General features: G+C 37.9%; 1 protein-coding gene and 1 pseudogene across 2 annotated transcripts in view; one reads left to right on the top strand and one right to left on the bottom strand.

The window, feature by feature from the left end:
* Window positions 1-2,106: 2,106 nt before the first annotated feature.
* LOC114080017 (renal cancer differentiation gene 1 protein pseudogene) lies at window positions 2,107-15,402 on the bottom strand (annotated as a pseudogene).
* A 32-nt stretch (window positions 15,403-15,434) lies between these two features.
* The window catches only part of Dennd6a (DENN domain containing 6A), a 78,434-nt gene continuing 72,845 nt past the window's right edge, over window positions 15,435-21,023 (top strand). For both annotated transcript variants that reach the window (XM_071618902.1, XM_027921562.2), the window contains exon 1: window positions 15,435-15,671. In XM_071618902.1, coding sequence (XP_071475003.1) covers window positions 15,435-15,671 — 237 coding nt within the window. The remainder of the gene's footprint in view (window positions 15,672-21,023) is intronic.

The raw sequence follows: 21,023 nt of genomic DNA, 5'->3' as shown, positions 1-21,023 counted from the left end.
TGGAAAATTAAAATATTTGCATATTACAGTTGATACTTCTTCCGGATTTTTGATGGGCTCCCTTCATTCCGGAGAAAAAACTAAAGATGTTATAGCTCATTGCTTACAAAATTTTGCCACTGTGGGCGTTCCAAAACAGTTAAAAACAGATAATGGTCCTGGTTATACTTCTACCTCTTTTAAACAATTTTGCTCATCATTTGGCATTACTCATATAACAGGAATCCCATACAATCCTCAGGGACAAGGCATAGTTGAAAGAGCTCATCAAACTATTAAAATGTACTTACTAAAGCAAAAAGAGGGAATTGGAAAGGGGTATATATCACCCAAAGATAAACTTAAAATAACCCTTTTTACTCTAAACTTTTTAAATTTGTATTCATCAGGGCTTAGTGCTGCGGAAAGGCATATGTGTCCAAAAAATGTACATAAGCCTAAGGTACTTTGGAAGGATATTCTAACAGGACAACGGAAAGGTCCTGACCCAGTGATTGTCTGGAGTCGGGGTTCTGTTTGTGTTTTTCCACAGGGAGAACAGCAGCCGATTTGGATTCTAGAGAGATTAACTAAAACAATTTCTACAGACCAAAAGTAAGATGATTTGAATCAAATCCATAACAGCTGATATCCAGAACTCCAGTTTGGCTATTCTGACATCTGCGACAGTGATTAACCAGGATGCTTTTTTCAATATTTATTTTATTATTTGCCTTTTCCCACATCATAAAGTTCTATTTTATTTTCGAGCTCATACAGACCTAGGTTAATGTTTTTCTGATCAGTTTTATTTTTTGACTGTGGAGTTTTTAAGCATTGCAATGGAGATTTCACCTAGGTAAAGCTACAAGGCCTTTATTATTGTCTTATGTGTTGTATGTTATGTGTGCACACTTCTGTTTTGTGTTGTATGTCTGTATGTGCGTATGTCCATATATCATATATGAGGAGCACTCATGAATAAATGGATCCGAATTTTTTTATTCACGTGATTTTAATGGTTTAATTTAGATTGGGTAAACAGCTGTTGAAAATTGTTTTAATATGTGAACAAATAAGGAGTTTAACAGATATGTTTGTTTACTTTCACCTTTCCTTCTCATTATATTTAATAATTCTGTTCAAGATAATGTAAATTGTTCAAAAAAATGTTTTCTTAGTGCCTGTTGGAATGTTACATAATTTTTTTCTTAGCATCATTGCCAGAATTCCTATCTTCATCCCAGTGCCGGTGAAGACAAAGATAAATCCAAACTACAGCTTCTTCGATAGTTATCACAACAAACTGTAAAAACTGATGCATCAATGAATAATAACTCAACAAGTAATGCTCAATTAAGGAGTCGATTTACTTTGGGAGGAAATGGACATATTGACAGATTCCTCTGCTTTGAATTGCTTGCAGAACTTGCCTGGACTATGTATCACTTGTATGCATTGTGAACTATCTGTTGGTACAGCGAATTGTGGTAGTGCTGGAGTATTTTTGCTGATGGTGTCACCGGTGGTACAATTTTTCAAAGGAGCCCTCAATTGGCTTAGTGTCATGGCATTTTGCATCCTCCTCCCTTCTACTAGTGATGGTCTAAAATTTGGGGGCCAACAGAGGTGAGGCAAAGAACCTCACCCCCCCACTGGCACCAAGGCCAAATTTGGGGGCCAACAGAGGTGAGGCAAAGAACCTCACCCCCCCACTGGTGCAAAGGCCTATCCACAAGTATGGCTGTATGCTGGACCGGTAGTCAGTGACGGGTATGATCCAATTGCAGTGGTACCAACCTAAGACAGGAGGCTGACGCCTAGAGGTCAGTTCATCCAATGACGGGTAAGGACCATATGTTGAATTGGACTGCCTAACAGGCACGGTCCCTAAGCCACATTGCTTGTTGTTTAATTAAACAAAAAGGGGGAGATGCTGAGAGCCACGGCCGAGTCTGTATGGCCCCTGGCATTTTGCCAACAGTATTGATTTACAGGCGAGGCATTACTATCCGCCTCTGTCGCAACTTTTGAGTTCTCTCACTATTTTGGAGTTCTCGTGGGGATTTCCGGGGATTCCCCGAGAGTTCCCATTGGTTGGGGAAGTGCAGGAGGAGAGATTTCCGGGAGAGATATTTCCCGCTGGGGGTTCCTGGACGAGCCGCGTGGCGTTTGGGAGGATTCCCCGGGAGCTGTGTGAAGTGTTTTCCTGCAGTTCAAAAATAAAGTTTGTTCCTGCTTCAGTGGCTCGTGATTTGTGCCCAGCCAGACTGCGGCACTCTACCACAGCCCCAATATATTAAATTTTTTGAGGAACCTCCATACTATTTTCTATAGCAGTGGCACCATTTTACATTACAACCAACAATGCATAAGTGTTCTATTTCTCCACATCCTTGTTGAAATTGGATCTTCCTTGTTCTTGCCATTCCTCCCTTACTTGCTCCTGCCTTGTTTCTCTCTCTTCTTTTTTTGGGGGGTGAGGGGCTATCCGGGATTCAGCTCAGGGGCACTCAACCACTGAGCCACATCCCCAGACCTATTTTTTTTTTTTTTTTGTGTGTGTGTGTGTGTGTATTTTATTTAGAGACAGGGTCTCACTGAGTTGTTTAGCGCCTCACTTTTGCTGAGGCTGGCTTTGAACTTGCAATCCTCCTGCTTTGGCTTCCTGAGCCGCTGGGATTACAGGTGTCCATCACTGCACTGCACCTCGCCTTCCTTCTCTCATTCTTAATGATAGCTACCCTAATAGATATGAAATTGTATGTAATCATGGCTTTGATTTGCAATCTCTAATGATTAGTGATTTTGAGCATCTTTTCATGTGGTGATTTGACTATCTGTTTATTCTCTTTGAATAAATTCAAGTCCTTTTTCTGTTTTTGAATTGGGTTGTTTTTATGTTGTAGAAATTCTTTATATATATTCTAGCTGTTATTATCTTATCAGATAAATGTTGGCTAATATTGCCTCCCATTCTATGAGTTGCTTTTTCACTCTATTGGAGGTATCCTTTGATACACAAAAATTTAATTTTGATTAAGTCCAGTTTTATTGATTTTTTTCCTTTGCTGTCTGTGCTTTTGGTGTATATCTAAGAAATTATTGCCACATACAATGTCATAAAGTTTTATTCAGTGTTTTCTCCTAAGAATTTTGTAGTTTTGATTTTAATGCTTAGATCTTTGACCCATTTTGAATTATAAATTGAATATGATGTCAGATATTGATGTTGTAAGAATGCAACTTCATTGTTTTCCATGTTGATATTCAGTTTTCCCAGAATTATTGTTGAAATGTCTGTCCTTTCTCCATTGACTGGTCTTACACTCATATTAAAAATCATTTGAAAAAAAAATCATTTGAACATGTATGCAACAGTTTATTTCTGGACTCTCTGTCTTTATGCCACTCCTGCACTGTTTTGATTATTGTAGCTTTGTAGTAAGTTTTAAAATCAGGGAGTATGAGTCTTCCAACTTCATTATTGAAACTAAATTTTTAATCCACCATCTTTTTAAAATTTGTTCTTTTTAGATAGACATGACAGTAGAGAGTATTTTGATATATTATACATATATGGAGTATAACTTCCCATTCTTGTGATTGTACATGATGTGGAGTTACACTGGTTGTGCATTTGCATATAAACACAGAAAAGTTATGTCTGATTCATTCTACTGTCTTTCCAATTCCTGTTCCCTCTTCCTTCTCTTCATCCCCCTTTGTCTAATCCAATGAACTTCTATTCTTCCCTCCCAACCCCCTTATTGGGTATTAGCATCTGCATATTAGAGAGAATGTTTGGCCTTTGGTTTTTTGGGATTGCCTTATCTCAGCATGATAGTCTCAGTTCCATTCATTTACTGGCAAATGCCATACTTTCATTCTTCTTTATGGCTGAGTAATATTCCAATGTGTATACACCACATTTTCTGTATCCATTCATCTGTTGATGGTCACCTAGGCTAGTTCCATTGCGTAGCTATTGTGAATTGATCTGCTACAAACATTGATGTGGCTGTGTCACTATAGTGTGATGTTAATCCACTATCTTAAATCATTCATAGGAGTTGTCATCTCAGTGACAATGTAAAAATACCTGTTCATATCTGTTATTTATAATGAGAACTAATCCTCTTTGTAAATTCTTAACAGGACAGTGTCCAGGAACAGCAGTCTTAGGTTGGCATCTTTGTATTTCCTTTATTCTTCCTAGACAAAGCTCTTACTCACGATTGAATTAGAATTTGCAGTATCCTAGTCTTCTGTTCAGGCTGGCACTGCTGTACTGGGAAATCCGCCAAAGAAGACTTCCTGGATTCAGTTTCATTTAGGTAATTCTCTTACTTTGTACAGATTCTATTAGTTTTCCTAGAATAGAGAAGAGAATAAACATATTCAAAACAAGTTGCTTGGGATTTTTCTCAGGCAAGGTTAGACTAATAAAAAACAAAAATCAATGAGGGAAAAATCATGACAGAAAGCAGAAGCCAGACTCTGGTAACTGAAGAGGAGCCTTGGTTGTTTTAAATGATAAAAGGAGAATCAAGGATATTTTTGTGTGACCTTTGAGATTCTCTTTCCATTATAGGTTGTGCTGAAGAAAAATCATAGTTTGAGATACTTCTTCGTATTTTGCTTTTCTCCTAACAGAGTGAGACAGTGAAAAAGAATGTTGGGTTATGTCTAAGAGGTATGTCTGAAGGCATTTTGTACTGACTCTATATGAGAACAAAGGCATTGGTTTGCTAAGCTACAAATTCCTTTACCATGTGTTGAGACAATCAATACATTTCCAAGAACTCTAATAGCTTGTGGGGAGCCAGTCTGAATGATTTGCATTCTCCTTCCCTGAATGGAGAGGCTTCTGATTGTCACTACATCTTGTAGTGACCTGGACATTGCCCCAGTCTTGGAGATTGAGGACGCCTCTTCAGATGTAGGCATGTCGCCCCATGGATTGAGCTACACTCACCTGTTCCTTTGTGATATTACCCCTTTGCCCTGTTTGGGATAGAATGTTCCATGGAAACGCCCTTTGTGTGTCTCTTTCTCTTGCTCTGCCTTTGGGTGTGGCTTTCCTAAATGTCAGTCAACCTGCTGGCAGCAGACATCAGGAAGCTAGACTCAACCTCCTGAAGCCTGACCACATGCCTCATTTGAATGGCTTCTCCTCAATAAAAGGATTTAGCATGTATGCTCTCTCTCTCTTTCTGTGGACCTTTATGGTCAGAGGAGCCATCACAGGAACCCAAAGAAAAAGGTATCTCTGTCTCTTGTGTGGTTATTTCGTGTAGCCCAGTTCCCCCGGAGTGACCCTGAGTGTTTTAGTCGTGAGGAATGTGACAATAGCTCTAATAATATTATAAGATTTTTAACGTTTTCTAAATATTATTTCTTTAATTCCCTAATTCTCAGAGAATTGTGTAAAACCCATCTATATACATAGGTTTCTTTTTTATCTGCCCTGCTAAATTATTATTTCCTAGAAATATACTCTCTCTATGTGCGTATGTGTGTGTGTATCTTATATTGTGTGCATGTATGAATATGTAACAATGAATCCCACTATTACATATGATTATAATGCAGCAATAAAAATATGGAAAAAAGGAAAACATATCTTATTCAGCTTATTCCTCACAGTTCACTTTATCTTTCTTTTTTATTTTTCCTTTTTTAGCAGTGCTGGGGATTTAACCCAGGGAATTCTACCACTGAACTACATCCCCAGCTATTTTGTTTTAAGACACAGTCTCACTAAGGAAAAAAAAAAAAAAAAAGAATCTCACTAAGTTGCATAAGTTGCAGAGGCTGTCCTTGAATTTGAGATCCTCCTGCCACAGCCTCCCGAGTAGTTGGGATTACAGGCATGAGCCACTATGCCTGGCTAGCACTATATCTTTCATAAGTTAAATAAATATTTGAAAGAAGAGAGAATGAATTCAATTATCTATTTTTGTTTTAAAGATTATTTTTCAAGAAGTCTTGTTTCTTGTGAGATAAATATTCTTTAGCTCAATGATAATGATTACATTATGGCTCTAAGAAGTCCCATTGCCTTCCTGCATTTTGCCCATCTCTATCCCCTTCAGTTAAAGAATGGCTGATGGGGCTGGGGATGTGGCTCAAGCGGTAGTGTGCTCGCCTGGCATGCGTGTGGCCCGGGTTCCATCCTTAGCACCACATACAAACAAAGTTGTGTCCGCCAAGAACTAAAAAATATAAATAATAAATATTTAAAAATTCTCTCTCTCTCTTTCTCTAAAAAAAAAAAAGAATGGCTGATTAGGTCTGTGTTTCATATGTACTAATCTCCTTATCAAATGACTGTTCAGCCACATTCAGTGTTCTCTTCAAAATAAGCTTTTTTCTTTTTCATTTTTTAAAATTATGAATAGGTTGAAAAATTTTTCCAAATCTTTGAGTTCTGGTTCCTTCTTGCTTAACAATTCCACTTTCTTTTTTTTTAAATATTTTTTTTTAGTTGTAGTTGGACACAATACCTTTATTTTATTTATTTAATTTTATGTGGTGCTGAGGATCAAACCCAGCAACTTGCACACCTAGGCGAGCGCTCTACCGCTGAGCCACAACCCCAGCCCTAACAATTCCTCTTTTAATTGTTTTTTTTCTTCATGCCTTTTACTATAAACAGTGAAGAAGCACTAAGGCACTGCTTCAACACTTTGGTTACAATCTCCAGTTAAATATTCAGTTGGATATTTAGCTTTCTAAGACCTCATCAAAACCATCATCCTTAATACCTATATTTCTAATATGCACCTCAAAATCCCCCCTGCCCTTACCCATTATTCAATTCCAAAGTTGCTTCTACATTCTTAGATATTGTTATAGTAGCATCTTACTCTCAGATTCAAAATCTATATTAGTCTGAGTTCCCCAGAGAAACAGAACTACTAATAATTTACATAGGCAAACCCATATAAAATAAGGAATCAGCTCACAGTTATTGAGGCTGGTCTTTAGTTGGTAAACTGGAGACCGAGCAAAGCCTAAGATAAGAGTTCTACTCTAAGTCCAAAGGCCTGAGAACTGATGGTACAAGTTCCAGACCAAGTCTGAGTCAGAAGGCTGATGACCAATGTCCAAGCTCAAAGGCAGTCAGGCAGAGAGCAAATTCTCCCTTACTCAGCATTTTTTTTTTTTTTTTCCTGTTCAGGCCCACTCACACTGGGGAGGGGAATCTGCTTTATTCAGTGTACATATTTTCTAATGTTAATCTCATCCAAAATGCCTTGTAGACACACCCAGAAAAATGTTTAACCAAATATTTGTGCACTTCATGGTCCAGCCAAATTGATACATAAAATTAATTATCATAGTGGACTAGCAATTTCTTTCTTTTTTAAATATTTTATTTTTTAGTTATAGTTGGACACAATACCTTTTTTTTACTTATTATTATTATTTTTTTATGTGGTGCTGAGGATCTAACCCAGGGTCTCTCACGTGCGAGGCGAGTGCTCTACCACTGAGCCACAACCCCAGCTCTGGGCTAGCAGTTTCTATCACAAGAAATATTGGTGAAAACATTAAATTTTATTTTCCTTCTGTTTTAGCTGAGAGTTTTTTCTTGATATAAAAAACTTGTTTAATTTCAAAGATGTTACACAGATAAAGTAAATGAAATGTTTAATTCCAAGAAAAAAATTCCCTCTATACCAGGACTTTTTTTTCCTACTCCAGTGGCCTTTTAAATTTTTTGCATATAGTCTATAAAAACAGTACCATTTCTATATTTTGTTTGTAACCTACTATTTTCAACTTAAAATACATGCTTTGATGGTGGATGCCTGTAATCCCAGCTATTCAGGAGGTCAAGGCAGGACAATCACAAGTTTGAGGCCAGTCTCCATAATTTAGCAAGACCCTCTCTCAAAATAAAAAATAAGGGGCTAGAGGTACAGTTTACTAATAGAGTTCTTACCCAGAATGTGTGAAGCGCTGGGTTGAATCCCCAGCACTCTGGAAAAAGAAAAAAGACTAAAAATAAAAAAGAGAGATGAGGATGTAGCTCAGTGGTGGAACACCTCTGGGTTCAATCCCCAGCACCTTAAATAAACACAAATACACCATACATATATATATACACACACACACACACACACACACACATATATATATATATATAATTCAAACACTTTCTAAAATATTAATCTGTGACATTTTTATTCACTGCATAATAGTCTTTTAAATGGATATATATTTTTCAATCAATTTCCTTTTACCGAACATTTATTTATCTATTTAATTTTTGGTCCTGGGGATTGAAAGAAGGAGTCCTAAGGAACATTCCCAGTCCACTTTTTATTTTGAAACAGTGTATCACTAAGTTGCTGAGGTCTTGCTAAATTGCTGAGGCTGGCTTTGAACTTGTGATCCTCTTGCCTCAGCCTCCTGAGTCACTAGGATTATAGGGGTACACCATCATACCCAGTCCTCATTGTTGAATAAATAGGTGGTTTCCAATTCTTCAGTATTATAAACAACTCTTTTTTAAAATATTTTTTTAGTTGTAGGTGGACACAATACCTTTATTTTATTTGTTTATTTTTATGTGGTGCCAGGGATCAAACCCAGTGCCTCATGCATGCTAGGCAAGCATTCTACCACTAAGCCACAACCCCAGCCCTATAAACAACTCTTTTATACTCTTAATATTTCTTTTTTTTTTTTTACACATTTTTATTGGTATATTAGTTTAGTATCTCTTAATGTTTTAATTATGAAAGCAATATACGCCCTCTCTAACTAAAATAATATGGAAGTTGGTAAAATAAAAAGCAAAATTCCCTATTTTATTCACCTGTACTTGTATTTTCCAACACTTCTATTCTCCATGAGGCAAATAATACAACTACTTCTAATGGTTTACTGTGTATCTTTCTCTTTTTGCTTCCTGCTTTTTTTCTTTTACATTTATTCTATAACCTGTAAATCTTTTGTTTTGTTTTTCATTCTCAGCCTCAAGTAGCCTCTTTGCTCTTCTGCTTAGTTTGGGATATCAGACAAACATATTTGTTAGAATTATATGTAAAATTCAGACAAAAAAATACATGAGAGAATGCCTCACATCTCTCTAATTAAAAAGCATGAAGTTTACTGATTACCTTTTCTGCTTCGAATTTCAGCTGCTATTAGGTCTGTGAAATCTACTTCCTGGTACTGTGTCAGACAGTTGGAAAAGTAACCTTCAAATAAGTAAAGTGTTAATACATTTACTTTTCATAAGCTAAGGGTGCACTACATTTAAGAAAATCTAAAGCCAGTTGTGGTGATGCACATGAGGCAGAAGTAGGAGCATCACAAGTTGGAGACTAGACTTGGGAACTTAGTGAGACCTTAGTGAAACAGGGCTGGGGATGTGGCTCAGCGGTACATCACCCCTAGATTAAATCCTAGGTACCACACACACATACAAAAAGATTTTATATTAACTTTTCATGTGTTTACACAACTGACCATGAAGGGAAATTCTGTAGAACAAGTGAACAGTGATATATGTTATATGAGATGTGTATATATATATATTTATGTGTGTGTGTGTGTGTACTTTTTCACTCCCAGTAGATATTTACTAAAGTATCTGCCATGTGCGAGGTACTGTACACATATTTAAAATGTAAAGATGAAAAAATACAAAGCTCTTCCAATTTTTTAAAGATTTCATGAACACTGTTGAGGAAGCACCTAATAGTCTTTGGTTCGGTCTTACCTTCAAAATCTGCATTAGAACATTTTGTCTTTCAGAGATAACACAATACTGGCCTTTGTGCATTTCTCTACATATTTTCTTGCCACTGCATTGTAGTTATGTCCCAGGAGCCTTGGTCACATTTGGCTCAGAAGCAAGAGGGTAATCCCCTTGTTGTCCAACCAGATGGATACCTAAGGCATTTATTCTCCCTGCAGGTCCTTTTGGTAAAACCAAGCCCAGAAATCTGACATTGCAATTCCTTCCTCCCTCCCCACATTCCTACCCTTTCTCTCCTATGAAAATTACTGAAATGCCAGGAGTTTGGTTAGGGGTGATAGAGAAGTCAGGAATGTTTTTAATCCTGTGTTCAGTGTTCTTGGTAATATTAGAAGAGCAGTAGAGCCATGAATCCAGTCATGCTCTTGGCTAAAGCAGCCTACCCTGACTTTAGTGCTCCTCACATGAAAAAAAGACTTAGGGCTTTAGCTGATGATAAACACAACCTAAGCCAACAATGTGACCTAACTGCCAAAACAAGCAAATGTGATCTGATCTGAATTGCCATTAATAGAAGGTTAGTGGCTGGGACAAGCAAAGTAATAGTCCCATGTTATATTCTTCGGTAGCCAGGTCATACCTGGAGGATGGTATTTCCTCTATATTTTAACAGCCATGCTAAGAAGTTGGAGTATGCCCAAGTTGGGCAATAGGATGATGAATGGCCTAGAAACTACATCCTTTGAGGAACAGTTGGAGGATCTGGGGTAGTTTACCCTGGAAACTAGAAGACATGGTGGCGTGGGATAACTATTTTGGAACATTCACAGGACTATCATGTAGAAGAGTTGGACTGTTCTGTGTAATCTCAGCAAGCCCAACTTAGACTGATGGGTGTACATTACAAAGTGTCTGATCTCTTTTCTCCATAAAAGGAAGAAATTTCTAGACCTTATGAACATTTGAAAACAGCAGCTCTGAAAGGTAGTGACTTAACTTTAACTTGGGGGGGTGTAAGAAAAGAGGTTGACTGAACATCAGAAGATGAAAGGATAGGAGAGGAAGTTTGAAGAGATGACCTGATCCAAAATCCTTCCAGAGTCAAAGATTCTAATGACAAAAACTTAAGAAGGTGTTACTCTTTTTTCCTCCCAGGTTCCATACAAGTATTAACCTTAGAAACTGTTAAAATAGACTCTAAGGATTCTGTGTATGAAGGTTTAAGTAATAAAATGTGCATGTTTTCCAAAACAGACTGAAGGTTTTTTTTCCATTAAAAAATTCTTGGGCTGAGGTTGTGGCTCAGCGGTAGAGCACTCGCCTATTGTGTGTGAGGCCTTGGGTTCGATCCTCAACATCACATAAAAATAAATAAATAAACAAAATAAAAGTATTGTGTCTAACCAAAAAATAAATATAAAAAAACCCTCTCTATATTCTTGGTGAGCTTGATTTCTCATAAAATGTCTGATCCTCTTAATATGTTGTTTTTTAAAAATAAATATATTTTTTATAACTTTATTTCCTTTATTTTTTATGTGGTGCTGAGTATCGAACCCAGGGCCTTACCCATGCCAGGCAAGCACTGTACCACCGAGCTACAGCCCCAGCTCCTTAATATGTTGTTTCAAGGGTACAATATTGTGATAAGATTAACTTTTTTTAAAATAATTTTTTTGAAGATGGGCACATATCTTTATTTATTTATTTTTATGTGGTGCTGAGGATTGAACCCAGTGCCTTATGTGTGCTCTATCGATAAGCTATGACTCCAGCCCTGATAAGATTACCTTTAGCCCAATATTATAAAGCAGCATTTCAGAGAATGGCAGTTTGTGGCCAAATGTCAAAGAACTAGCCCTGTGGAGCAACTGGTCTTTGGAGGTCATTAATCATTAATAATGAAGTAGCATCCAGTAAAATGTGTGTGTTAGGATAGCTTGACTCTCCCCAACAGTTAATGAAGTAATGGTCATTCTCATTTACCAATGCACAAACTGGGGCCCAGAGCTTCTTGCCCACCATGATCATGCATGGGGCTGGCATTAGTATCCAGACTGACTTTTTGTCCAATCCTCTTTCTTATATTGACTATTTTCTTCTATATAGTATGTTTAGAACCTTTCATGAAGGCAGAATATAATTTTCCTCTCTTCTTTTTTTTTTTGCTTTTAATAAGTTTATTTTTATACATTTTAAAAATTGCAACTTTCGGAATATATAAGAAAAATATTTTTATAATACTGAAGTAAGCATCTCTTTGGTATAAAAATCACACAACATGTGTGATCTTTAACTAAAATAATTAATCAAGAACTATGACCTAATATGCTAAACAAAACTATTCTTTGCCCATCCATATGTCCCCTTGCATCACCCCCACTATGGGGCTTTAAGAATATACTTCTGTACACATCTCCATATCTACAAAGAATTAAGATGCCACATCAAATATGTTTAAAAATTATATATAGTAGAGCATTAGAACTAGCTTAGTTGTTGACACACGACACAAACCACCAAAAAGCAATATAAGATACAAGACACATAAAATAGAACATTGTCACTGAGATCAAATAATATGAAAACAATTACTTCATTTAAATTTGATATACTCGAAACAGGGCAATTTCTTTAGAATTATTATGTAAGTAACTTGCAACTCAGTACTGAGTCAAAAATTTGATAAGGTATTTTTAAGATAGTACTCAAACATTCAAAACGTAAAATACAAGAAATATTAACGATAAAAGCAATTAACCACAAATAGGGCAAAAACATGCATTCTTTCCAGACGTGTTTTCATTTCAGACATCCTTTTTTAAAAAGCATCTTAGAAAGGCAAAAAAAAAAAATTATATTTAAGAAACTATCATCAAAGTTCATATCCCCATTTAAAAAACAGAATGTTTTCCTTCAAGTCAATGAAGTTCAGATTCATACACTTTTGAAAAACAATTACAGTCTTCATGCTAAAAACATGAAGAAAAAAAAGCTTTTGGTTATGTTTCTCAAGTCTTTTATTCAACAAGCATTTAGCAAGTATTGTGTGACACTGTTTCAGGTGCTGAGGATATAAAAGCAAGACTTAGTCACTGGTTTTGGAGAATTTACCCTAATAGAGGTGGATTCATCATTAGAAACCTTAGTTACCTCCTTTGGGCCATAAATTGAAGCTCAACTTCAAATTCTACTATTCTTGCATCTTCTTTTAAATAATGTTCTGTGTAGTATGCTACTGGTAGCCCTGTGGCACTATTAACATTAATTATCTACTGATGGAATTAACTTCCATAAAGGATTCTACAAAAGTTTAGATGGCAGAAAGTATTTAAGAATAAACAAATATTGGTCTGCATCAAAAATATCAGTATTCTGCTTTCATAAAAGTCAAGAAAAAGTTCTGTGAGTATACAGAACTGCTGGAAAGAGATCATCCTATGTATGCAGTACATGTGCAAAAATCGTATGTTAAGAAGTATGTTACACAGTCCATTGCTGGAACAGCTAAGCAGGCCAAATCAGTTGTCAGGTTTCAAAGAATCATAGCCTTCTTTCAGGAGGTCCCGCCAGGTTTTAAGGAAACGTGCATTTTCTGTACATTTGAGGGCAAGCTCTTCCACTTGAGCTGATACTGCAGATGTGGCTTCGAGAAGTTTGGTTAGAGAAAAAGCTGCATCTCCTATCTGCAGCTCCACTTCCTCCAGCGGATCCACGGTTCGGCAGCTGCTCCTGCTCGAATCCCGCCAGCCCAAACTCATTGGGACACCGGGGGAAGATGCTGAAGAAACGTCGGAAGAAGAAGGAGAGGAGGGAGGCGGTGGGGGAGGCGAAGAAACACGAAACTCCTCAGGGTCAGCCATGGGAAAAGGCTGGGACCGCAGAGCCGGACCTAAACAGCAGAACCGACACCAACAGTCTCTCTCTTCTTTTTTTAAGAATATTTTTTTTAGTTGTAGTTGAATACAATACCTTTATTTATCTATTTTTATGTGGTGCTGAGGATTGAACCCAGGGCCTCACACATGCGAGGCAAGTGCTCTACCACTGAGCCACAACCCCAGTCCACATTTTCCTCTCTTAATGATAGTGGTTCTGTGGAGTAGGCTGGCAGGTTGACTTGATCAAAGACTTGGTCTCTAACTTAAATAATGTCTTTAGTTCATCTTTTATCCTAAAGAAAGTTTCTAGCAGACACCAATACTGATGTCTGAGAACACTTGACCGTCTCTTTAAAAATAAAGATTCCAACACTTACTCCAAATAAAAATTACAAGGATGTGGAGAGGGTAGTGTTTGTCCAATGGAGTAGATTTAACTGGGTAGTGCAGCAAAAATACTTATGAGATCAGAATGAGTCAGAAAACCTGGGTTTAAGTTTGTTTTGTTACCTTGCTGCCTATTAATGTGACACATTCTTCACGTGGGGCTTCAATTTCCTAATAGTTATATAGGACTTTTGGGGTAGTTGGGAATATTAGATATGATAGTAAGTATAAGAGTATAAACATTATGCTGTTTTAAAAAATATGTTTATTGTATATTCTCATCAATTGTTTTCTACCCATTTTTCTCTTGGGGTATTATTGTATTTTCTCTTTACTTTCACTCCTGTTTATTGCCAGCATAGTAGGTGCTGTAGGTGCTGTAGCAATAATCAGTAATAATTCAACAGAACAAGTGCCTCTGGGTGCAGCCTAGTGCTGATCTCAGAAAATACAAAAAAAGCCTGAGACCAGCCCTTGTCCCAGTGTGCAGACAGCATGATCCACAAGTTGCTGTGAAAGTCAACCTGTAGACCAACAAAGGTGGGAGAGGCCTCAGTAGAGAGGGAACAGCTGAGGGAAGGTACAGCTCAAGCAGTCACTGGAGTTGTCATACTTGTTGGGCCAGTAATGTAACCTCTCAAAACCTGAATTTCCTTATCTTTAAAGAGAAATAAATAATGCCTACCAACTTACGAGGATGTGAGGATTCAAAAGTAATATATGGCTAGGTGCAGTGGCTCACGTCTATAACCTCAGCTATTGGGGAGGCTAATGTGGGAGGATCCTATATATAAAATATAAAAAATAAGGGGCTGGGTTTATAGCTTAGTGGTAGGGAGCTTGCCTAGTATGTGTGTGGCAATGAGTTCGATTCTCAGCATCACATATAAATAAAATAAAATAAAGGTCCACTGAAGACTAAAAAAAAAATTACAAAAAATAAAAAGGGCTGGAGATGTAGTTTAGTGTTAGAGCGCCGGTGGGTCCAGTCCTCAGTGTGGAGGGGTGTAAATAATATGTGTAAATATTGGTACTTGAACCGGGCACATCAAATGGTACAGGGTAAGAGTTTAATAATGTTTGCCATTGTTAATGCCGTTTAAATAATTTAATACTACCTTACTGTGATGGTCAATGCTGTCATTCCAAGAATAAGTCATTGCCTGGTCGTTGGACGGAGAACGAGAGTGGCAAAGATTCATACGCCACGGGTTCAGTCTTCCGGAGCTTTAAGACGAGGCCAGCTTCACAGACCGAGACAGGCAGCATCGTGAGGTCTCCAGGTCCGCGCGCTGGCTCTGGGAGATCCAAGCCGAACCCGGCTCCCAGGGTCAGGTGGCCTGAGGCCCCGCCCCTACCAAGCGGGTTCCCGGCGGCTGCCGTAGCGGCTGCTGCGCGTGCGCCGAGCCGCGCGCTCTGCGGCGCGGTCCACGGTGGAGGCGGCGCGAACAGCAAAGGGGCGGCCGATGGCTCTGCGGGGCCCAGCTGGCTTGGGGCCCGGTTCCCGCGGGCCGTTGGACGAGTCTGTGGCGGCGGCCGAGGGGCGCGAGGCGCCGGCCCTTGTGGCGGCGGGAGCTACGCTGGAGGACGATGAAGAGGACGATGGCCGCGGCCGGGGCCTGCTGCGCTGGGACGGTTTCTCGGCATGGCTGCACTGCGTGTGTGTAGTGGGCTTCGACCTGGAGCTGGGCCAGGCGGTGGAGGTGAGGCCCGGCCGCACCCTGTCTCCACGCTTCGCCCCCGCGCGGGCGCGTCTGGCTCCAGCAGAGCCTGTGGCCCGCGGGCCGGCCGGCCAAGACCCCAGCTGCAGCTCATCCGGGCGTGGCCCGCAGTCCCTCCGCGGGCTGGGCCTGGCTGCGGTCCGTCTGCCGTTCTCTTGGGAGGATCTTGGGCTGTGGCTAGGGTTGAAATGTGAGCTATTTAGGCCCCTCCTAAATGCTTGTCTTAAAAAAAAAAAAAAAAGTAAAAAAGTCACAGGAATAACTGAAAGGGTTAGCAGCACCTAGAGAAGGCAGCAGGCAGGATGTTTGAGACTTGCATGAGAAAGAAACAATATTTTGACATGTGGTGAACTGTAATAGCTGAAATTGAAAAAACAAGTTTTTAGGCATTTTGTTCGGTTCCTTCTTTTTATTACTCATTTCTGTTATTTCTTAATACTGTTTCTGGAGTAGTTGGCCTGAGGACTGATGTCAAGATGAACATATGGAAAATAATTTGCTTGTAAATCTCAAATTTTCTGTCTTTTTATGTCATCTTATTGATTTCAGTAATTTTTGATAGTGTTTAGGTCCTTTTTTGTAACACAAAAGATTGTCTTTATGTGTTCCTCCTTACCCCCCCCCCCCCAAAAAAAAAGTTATCAAAAGGTCATATATTTAGAAATGTTGTTGTTGTTTTTTCTTTTGGTGGTAATGGCAGTTTTTAATCTCATTATGACTTTGGTGGTCTAAATGGACGGAGAAAAAAAAATTGACCAGAACTACTGCTTTTATATTTAACCTGTCTTCTTGATGTTTTATCATTATACAGTTCAATAAGCATTGAGTTTTTGCTAAGATCTAGGCAATATGCTAGATATACTTTAACTTGTATATTCAAGTTAAAGTATAATGATATACTTTAACTTGTATATTCAAGAATTAATTCAGGGCCAGACACAGTGGCATTCAGTAAATACTTGTTGACAGAATGAGTGAATATATGAGCAAGACATTGATAGACCATGTATGTTTACATTGACATGTTAACCTGAAGTTATAGGTACAGTAAAGTAGAATTTAGCCGGAAAGCATAGGATTGGGTGTTTGTAGTTGACTGCATTTTAAATGAGATCCTTTTGGATTCTCATCATTTGGAACATTCTTTACAATATGAATATTTGATTTTGCTTTTTTTTTTTTAATGAAATAAGATGGTTATCATAGTTGAGGTTCTGCAAAAATGTGAATTATTAAAGTACTTATTTTTAATTTCATTTCCCCAAACTGTACAGGGTTTCCTTTAGGTCAGTAGTTCTGAACTTCTTTTGCGCTGAACCTTCAAAAAATGTGAACACCATGAATTCTCTATTACAAAATGTCTTATTAAGACAAAATTATGTATATGCTTTGATGGACTGTTTGAATTTATTCATGAACCTTCTATTCCAGATTGAGTATCACTGATATTAGAAGGTGTAGGATGAGGGTGGGAAAGATTTTCTAATAAAGAAAGATTAGCACATTAAATGAGATACAAAACAATTTTGCTTTATTTGTTTCTAAAGGAGGAATGTGGAATATTGTACCTTGCCTCTTTTAAAATGAAAATGGACGGAGCCAATGGTGTATATTTGTAATCCCAGTGACTGGGAGGCTGAGACAGGAGGCTCACAAATTCAAGACTAGCTTCTGCAGTTTAATGAGGCCCTAAGCAATTTAACAAGACCCTGTCTCAAAATAAAAAGGACTGGGGATGTACCTCAGTGTTAAAGGGCCTCTGGGTTCCATCCCCAATATTAACAAAACAAAACAAAACAAAACAACAACAACAAAATAACCCCCCTACCCAAGCAAACAAAACCCAGAAAATGAACACAAATTAGTAACTAGTATAAAAACTAGTTAAAAAATGCTTCACTTTTGTATTAAGACCATATCCATGTTGAAATGGATAAAAGGGGTGACTGGAATGGAAATGTGTAGACTTGTGTTGGAGAAGTGACATAGAGTAGCTATAACCCTACATCCTATAATGTACAACCAAAGGGGCTCAAGAGGAATACTAATTAAAGAATAGGTGTAAAGAAAATTTGGAAAGTAATATCCTGGAACCCACCTGTGTTATCAAAAAGGTAGTCATTGAACCTTGGCCCGAGAGAGACTGAGGCGACTGTTCTGCCCTGACAGCATATATTGGTAGATTTCTTACAGTTGCATAAACTGTGACATTTGGTGGGGGTTGTGGCTCAGTGGTAGAGTGCTCCCATAGCATGCACAGGGAACTGGGTTCAATCCTCAGCACCATATAAATGTAGAATAAAGATATGTATCCACCTAAAACTTTAAAATAAATATTAAAAAAATACAGTGACACTTAACTGAGCTTAAATCCCTACTAAAATGATAATATGGAATAGTGATCAAGAACCTAGTCTCTAGAGCTGAACTGCCAAAATCCATGTGAGTAAGTTACTTAGCTTTTTTTCCTGAGCCTCACATTCCTCCTCTTTACAATAGGACAACTACCTATATCATGGCATTCTTGTGCGGGTAAGGCAAAGTAATGTTTGTAAAGCATTTGGAACAGTGCCTGGGAAACAAATCTATGTAAGTTTTTATTTGGGAAACATGTATTTCCTAGAAATTCCCTTTTTCAGTGAAGAGAATTCCTGACTTTTGCATTCTGAAGTTGGGCCCTAGTTTTATCACTTGTAAAATTGGGCTTGCATGTGTGTATTTGGTTGTGGACTACAGAAACTAACTTTTTTAAAAATATATATATTTTTTACATGTTGATAGATCTTTTTATTTCATTCATTTATTTATATGTGGTGCTGAGAATAGAACCCAGTGCCTCGCACATGCTCTACCACTGAGCTACTACCCCAGCCCCTACAGAAACTAACTTAAGCTAGTTCAAACAGAAAAGGGGACCTTGGAGTAAAGGAGTGTTAAAAGGTATTCAAGTGGAGCTTCAGAAAATAGCTAGAGCCCAGAGCCAGGGAAAAAAAAAAAAAAGAAATCTTGTTCTTTTTTTTTCTCTTTTGTGGGTCTTTTTCATGCTACCTTCTTCCTACAGACTGACTTCTGCTTCTCTCTTCTTTATGGTGTGGAAGTTGCCCTTTTTAACTGCATAATTGAAGAGTGAATCTTTTATACTTGGAATCTTCCAAACACCAGAGGAAGGTAGCCATGTTTTGAGCAGGTTTCCACTGAGATACAATTGGCTGAAGACCTGGCTGGGTGGGAGAGTGGTTCACCTTATATTAAATGTCCGTGGAAGGCCCTGTTCTAGGTAAGGGAGATGTTAAGGAGATCTTTTAGGGTAAGAAAAGATTGAAAATTGTGTTGACCTTTTCCCCTGAAGTGATAGCATCACAAAATCCTTGTCCTCTGAAATAAGATTTGAAACTCCCTGGATTTTATAGACTCTTGCACTTCTAGCTTTGAAATTATCTGATTATATAGTAAGGGCTGAATTATCTGAATCCAGAGCTGTCTAGTTTATTAAAAAATGTTTTTTTCTTGAATGATAGTAACATGCTCCTTGTTGAAAACTTGACACAAAAAGAAAATCATAAACACTGGAAAATATCCCTCCTAATTCCACTACTAAGAGGAAACTTCTGTTAATATTTGGCATTTATGTTTATGCTTTTTTCTCTTTATAAAATTTTACATTAATTAAGGATCAATGTGATTGTTATGAACAAAAATCTCATTTAAAAGTAAAGGGAGATTGATTGAGAAGCTTCTAGGCAGTCTCAAAACCCAGGTGCAGGAAGCAAGGATGAACCTCATGGAATTTTTTGTTGTTGTTGTTCTTTTATTTATTTATTTATTTTTTAGTTGTAGTTGGACACAATACCTTTATTTTACTTATTTATTTTTATATGGTGTTGAGGATTGAACCCAGGGCCTCACACATGCTAGGCAAGGGCTCTACTGCTGAGCCACAACCCCAGCCCACCCTCATGGAATTTTGAAAGCCCAGGCTTTTGCCTTTGTCTCTGAGTCTTTTGTATCTGCTCCTCTTTGGATGTCTGTTCCATATGCCATCCTGATGCCGCTTTTCTCTGTAAACAGAGCCTCAATTGCTACTCCTTCATAACTTATGCCTTACTTTAGGTACCTGGTATTAATTTTAGCCAAAATCTACACTTTTCTTTTGAAACTAGTATGAAGCATAATGCAAATACTAGAATATCCAGTTGACTCAGCAAAGGTCAGTACCCTCTTTGGTTCAGTCAGCTGTGGTCAGGAGATAAGAGTGTTAGTAGTAATAGAGGCCACCTAGGCTTACCTCTGCAATAGGAGAAGGGGACACTTCAATTGCATGGGTTGGGCAGCAGTCCCACAAACATGTACCTGATAAACATTTTCTTTTCTTTTCTTTTTTAATATTTATTTTTTAGTTTTTGGCGGATACAACATCTTTGTTTGTATGTGGTGCTGAGGATCGAACCCGGGCCGCACGCATGCCAGGCGAGCGCGCTACCGCTTGAGCCACATCCCCAGCCCCCTGATAAACATTTTCATAAACAATTTGCTGGATCATTAGAGACTCTTCATAGAATTTTAATATTTAGTTATTAATATTATCTACACAATATAGGGGGTTGTTTGCTTCCTTCGTATACATGTTGGAGATGTTCTCCATTTTTCAGGTTCTTTATGTTTTAGGAATATATGGCACTTCACAGAAGGTTGATGTTTCCATAATTTGGGATTGCTGCCTGATCTACTCTGGTTCCCAGATTTTGTAAGAATTAAAACATCACTCAGCTCTCTCTGTCTTGAAGGCAAATTATCAAATTCTTGGACAGAATTTCAAGCTAGTGAAAAGAGCCCAACCTTTGGGGTTTTGAACATTTTCTAGTTGTCTTGATTAATAGCCAGTTTCATCAGCTCTCATTTCATCAGCTCTCATTTTCCTTAACTATAAAATGAGAAAATATTATCCTGCGAGTACTGTTGAAGGTAAAGAGAGAATGCATGTAAGAACTGATGACTATCATTGAATGCCTGCTCAATATATTAGTCTATTTTATAGACTAATTGAATAATCAGAATGGGACTCTTCTTGGCTAATCACCCATTCCCAATATTTTGCCTACAAATATGTTTTAAAATTCTTTTTAGTTATACACAACAGTAGAATCTATTTTGATATACAAGCATGGTCAAGTGATTTTTTTTTTTTTAAGATACACAATTTCCTGGAATGCATGTATATCATCAATATTAAAAGCCTTTCCTGGAATCAAGTTTATTAGATTTCATTTTGCTGATAGTTTATGATACAGCCTATTTATATGTACATAAATTTTGCATTCTACTTCTTGTTGAAAA

This window comes from Marmota flaviventris, chromosome 1 (assembly GCF_047511675.1).
Source record: "Marmota flaviventris isolate mMarFla1 chromosome 1, mMarFla1.hap1, whole genome shotgun sequence".
Classification (NCBI taxonomy): domain Eukaryota; kingdom Metazoa; phylum Chordata; class Mammalia; order Rodentia; family Sciuridae; genus Marmota; species Marmota flaviventris.
Note: the sequence above shows the minus strand (reverse complement) of the source record. Positions and strands in the feature narration are given on the sequence as shown.